The 4496-nt window shown below is 54.8% G+C and overlaps 2 protein-coding genes across 2 annotated transcripts; both read right to left on the reverse strand.

Moving 5' to 3' along the window:
• Nucleotides 1-958: 958 nt before the first annotated feature.
• Nucleotides 959-1609, reverse strand: LOC136852224 (uncharacterized). Its single transcript, XM_067126671.1, has one exon. It carries the CDS (start codon nt 1607-1609, stop codon nt 959-961), a length of 651 nt encoding a protein of 216 aa, XP_066982772.1.
• Nucleotides 1610-3409: 1800 nt separating this feature from the next.
• On the reverse strand, nt 3410-4111 carry LOC136852225 (uncharacterized). The gene has a single exon (XM_067126672.1). It carries the CDS (start codon nt 4109-4111, stop codon nt 3410-3412), a length of 702 nt encoding a protein of 233 aa, XP_066982773.1.
• Nucleotides 4112-4496: the final 385 nt, after the last annotated feature.

Here is a 4496-nt window from a genome sequence, read left to right on the forward strand (position 1 = left end):
AAGAATGACGTTCGTTTATTTTGATTCTGCACAGAACCTGGAGTCGACAGGAAAATGTACATCAAAGCCGAAATCAACTTCTGATGGCTAAATAGAAAAATCACTATCATCTCTATATCAAACCAAAAGGTATAGGGCCCAATCCTATGGGTGTAAGTTTCCATAGGTAGCATCATATAAATATATATATATATATATATATATATATATATATATATATATATATATATATATATATATATATATATATATATATATATATATATCTGCATGTATAAAAGATGGGAGTAAATCTGTGAATAATTGTGGTTATGTGAATGCGATAAACTCTGCTCACTATACCCATTTCCACGTCAATGTAAATGCCATTCTGGCTCATTCTTTCTCTTTGACAATTTTGTTGGAATGTCAATGTGCACGTGGCGATGACTGTTTTAAGACAATAGTGCTCCAATTCACTGTATCTCTCCTTACCTTCAAGGGTAAAACTTAGAAGAAAAGGTTATAAATTACTGCTACATTGTTCCTTTGTTATTCAGTGTCGTTTCAGCCATTAACATGTGAGAGGGTGCTAAAGAAAAGAGCAGCAGGTAGACGAGTACTGCCAGTTAATTAAGGAAGCAGCCCGCTTATAAAGCGCTGTGTGGACGTCAGTACAAAGACATACAAGTGACCTGAGGTCAATCATTCATTATGCAAAAAATAAGACAGGTACATACAGATAACGTGACAATAAAAATAGTAGATTAAATACAAAGATACTCTGTAACATACACAATAGACAAGGGCAAATATGGATTGGTAATGAATGTACAATTACATAGAAAAAACAGGGCTGATTATCCTGACCTAAGGTCAGATGAAAGGCACCGTAGAAAACGGGAGGTTCTTCACAGAAAACCCGTTTAGTGGGGATTTTACAATACTAACCCCCCCCCAAAACGTAGGTAACGTCTGATCATGGCAAGTATCTGCTGGGGCGGCGGAGAGGGACGCGGCTCCTTGATGCCAGGTGGGGGGTGCGTTCGACTCTGGCGTGTTGCGTGCGGGAGTGGTTGGTAGACTCCCTGCCTGGGCCCAGACCTTTCCAGGGGCACCCGTGCGACTTCCTTGTGAGCAGGGTGGGTGGGTGGGGCGATGTCTCCTGCAGGGGGGCCTGGGGAGTGCCGTTTACGTCTTCCTCCAGGATTGCGGGCTTGAGGCGGTCTATCGACACCCAGTCGTCCTTCCCATGGATGGCCACCCAGAAAGCCTTTTTGTTTCTCTCCAGCGCGAGGAAAGGCCCCCTGTAGGGCCTTGTTAAGGGCGGGTGGACGGCATCGTTCCAGAGGAAGACGTGGGTGGTGGAGGACAGACCGGGAGGCATAAAGGGGGACGTCCTGTCGGTATACGTCCGCTGGCAGGGGGCGAACTTTCCAACCCTGTCGCGGAGCTTCTGTGCTGTTAGGTTGTCCCGGTCCTGCGTGATGAGTTCGCCTGGGACAACGAGGGACTCCCCATAGAATTTTTCTGCTTTGGACGGGTCGTCGTTGGCTCTGGGGGTGGTCCTCAACCCGAGGAGGACCCAGGGCAGCTGATACTTCCAATTTCCGGCAGTGCAACGATCCATGAGGGACGCCTTCAGGGACCTGTGAAACCTTTCCACCAATCCGTTGGCTGCGGGGTTGCAGGCGGTGGTGCTGTGGTGAGTGGTCCCCAGCAGGCATGCCAGGGCGGTCCACAGCTCGGACAGGAAAGCTGGACCCCTGTCTGTAGTTATGTGGTCCAGGACACCAAACCGGCTGATCCAGATGGAGAGGAGGGCCTCAGCGCACGCACTGGCAGTGGCTTCTTCCATGGGAGTCGCCTCGGGCCACCTGGTGGAGCGGTCAACGATTGTCAGAAGGAATCTGGCTCCTCCTGATGGGGGAAGAGGACCCACAGCGTTGACGTGGATGTGCCAGAACTGTCTTCCCGGCTGAGGAAAGTCGCCCACCCCCGACTCAGTGTGACGCCCTACTTTGCTGGTCTGGCACTGAATGCACTGCCTCACCCACGCCGTTGTGTCCCTCCATATGCCGTGCCAGACAAACTTCTCTGCCAGCAGCTTGGCCGTTGTCCTGCCGGAGGGGTGGGACAGTCCATGGATGATTTCGAAGACCAGACGTTGGCAGGAGGCAGGCACCAGTGGGCAGGGGTGGCCAGTGCTTACGTCGCTCAGCAGTGTTGGCCCCGCAGGGGCAAGAGGCATGCCCTTCCACTTCAGCGACGTGATGGCAGCGCAGCAGGCTGGAATCTCTGGGTCAGTGGCTTGTTCCCGGGCGAGGTCCTCGTAGTTGATCCCGAGCTGCACTGCGTTGAGTTCGATTCTCGAGAGGGCGTCCGGTACAGGGTTCTTCCTGCCGGGGAGGTATTTGATGGTGCAGGTGAACTCTGTGATGGCTGCGAGGTGCCGCTGTTGCCTGGAGGACTATGCATCCCACATCTTGGTGAAGGCGTGGACCAGCGGCTGGTGGTCCGTCCAAACTGTGAAGGGCGTACCCTCCAGGAGGGGAGAGTAACTTGAAGTGGCGCACTGCCTGGTACACCACGAAGAGTTCCTTGTCGAAACTGCTGTAGCGGGACTCGGTGGGGCTGAGCTTCCTGCTGAAGAAGGCGATGGGGTTTGGGGCTCCGTTGATGACCTGCTCCAGGACGGCCCCACAGGCGGTGTTGCTGGCGTCCATTGTTAGCTGGAGGAGGGCGTTGGGGTCCTGGTGGGCCAAGGCTGTTGCCTTGGTGAGGGCAGCCTTCATCAGGGAGAAGGCCCGCTGCTGGTTGGGGCCCCACTCTAAGGACTTCGGATGGCCCTTCAGGATCTCCGTCAGGGGGGCCATGGTGTGCGCAACCCTGGGGATGAACCTCCTGTAGTAGCTGACCATCCCGAGGAATTATTGTACACCCCTGACGGAGGTAGGGGTGGGGAATCGGACAACGGCCTCAACCTTCGATGCAAGTGGGCGGATGCCTTCTGGAGATATCTCATGGCCTAGGAAGTTAACTTTTTCGATGCCGAAGGTGCATTTGTCGAACCTGATGACGAGGCTGTTCTCCTGCAGGCGCTGCAGGAGCTTCCAGATGTGCCGCAGGTGTTCTTTGTGCGACCTTGAAAAAATTAGGATGTCGTCAACGTAGCAGACGCAGAAGTTCAAGTCCCCCAGGATGCTGTCCATCAGTCTCTGGAAAGTCGCCCCTGTGTGGAGAAGGCGAAGACGTAGGACCCGAAGGGCGTGACGATGGCAGTTTTGGGAATGTCTTCTGGAGCTACTGGTACCTGAAAATAGGACTTTAACAAATCTAATTTTGAAAATATTTTGGCCCCGTGGAAAGAGGCCGTGAGGTCTTGCATATTCGGGAGGGGGTAGTGATCTGGTTCTGTAGCAAGGTTGAGCTACCTGTAGTCGCCGGAGGGTCTCCAGGAGCCGTCCGGTTTCTGCACCATGTGAAGGGGAGAGGCCCACGGGCTGGGGGCCTTTCTGCACATACCCATATGCTCCATCCCGGTGAAAGCATTCTTGGCCTCTTGAAGCCGCTGAGGGGGAAACCTCCGGGACTTTGCGTGCGTCGGGGGGCCCCTCGTCTTGATGTGGTGGTAAATTCCATGCTTGGCAGGGGCTCCGGGCACCAGATGAAGTTTGGGCTTGAACACCTCAGGGAATTCCTTCAGGAGGGAGGCGTACTGGTGGGGAGCAATGGAACATACTGTGGGCGCGCTGGGGCCCGGCGCCAGGGGCAGGGACTGGCAGGACTCGGTGTCCAGCAGGCGTTTGCAGCTGACATCAACTGCCAGTCTGAAGTGGGCCAGGAAGTCCGCACCCAGAAGTGGGGTCCTCACATCCGCGACGATGAAGTTCCACTTGTACCTCCAGCTCGGGATGGAGACCGACAGAAGCTTGGTGCCATAGGAGAGGATGGGGGACCCGTTGGCAGCTGTCAGGGGGGCAGCCGGGTCTGGCGGGCATTTGCGGTCCTCTCTGGAAGGCGGGAACACTGACCGCATGGTTCCTGTGTCGATCAGCATCATCCTGCCGGAGATGGTGTCGTGGACGTAGAACCCTACCGGTGTGAGGCTCCTGGGTGCTTCTGCTGCCATGGTGGCCTTTGAGGGTGGCTGCCGCCTCCCCCGTTTTTTGGATGGGCGAAAAGGCAGGGGGCTTCGCAATTCTGAGCATCCTTGCCAAACTTCCAGTGGTAGTAGCAAAGCCCCGGCCTTTCTTTATTCTGGTGATAGGGTGGCCGCCTCTTGGCGACGGCGTTGATCTCCTCTGCTTTGTGTTCCCCAGCTGGAGGCAGCTGACGGGGTGTGTGGGCGTGGATACCGCTTCGCCACCCTCGTGGAATCTGTTAGCTGCTGCGCCGTTCTTATGAGGTCCTCGACCGACAGGGTGTAGGGCTCCTTAATCTGAGCCCGAACCTCCGGGAGGAGCTGCCGCAGGAGGATCTCCCTCGACAGGCTGATCTCCTTGTGCCTGCCGCTG

The sequence above is a fragment of the Macrobrachium rosenbergii genome, chromosome 25 (assembly GCF_040412425.1).
Source record: "Macrobrachium rosenbergii isolate ZJJX-2024 chromosome 25, ASM4041242v1, whole genome shotgun sequence".
Lineage (NCBI taxonomy): Eukaryota > Metazoa > Arthropoda > Malacostraca > Decapoda > Palaemonidae > Macrobrachium > Macrobrachium rosenbergii.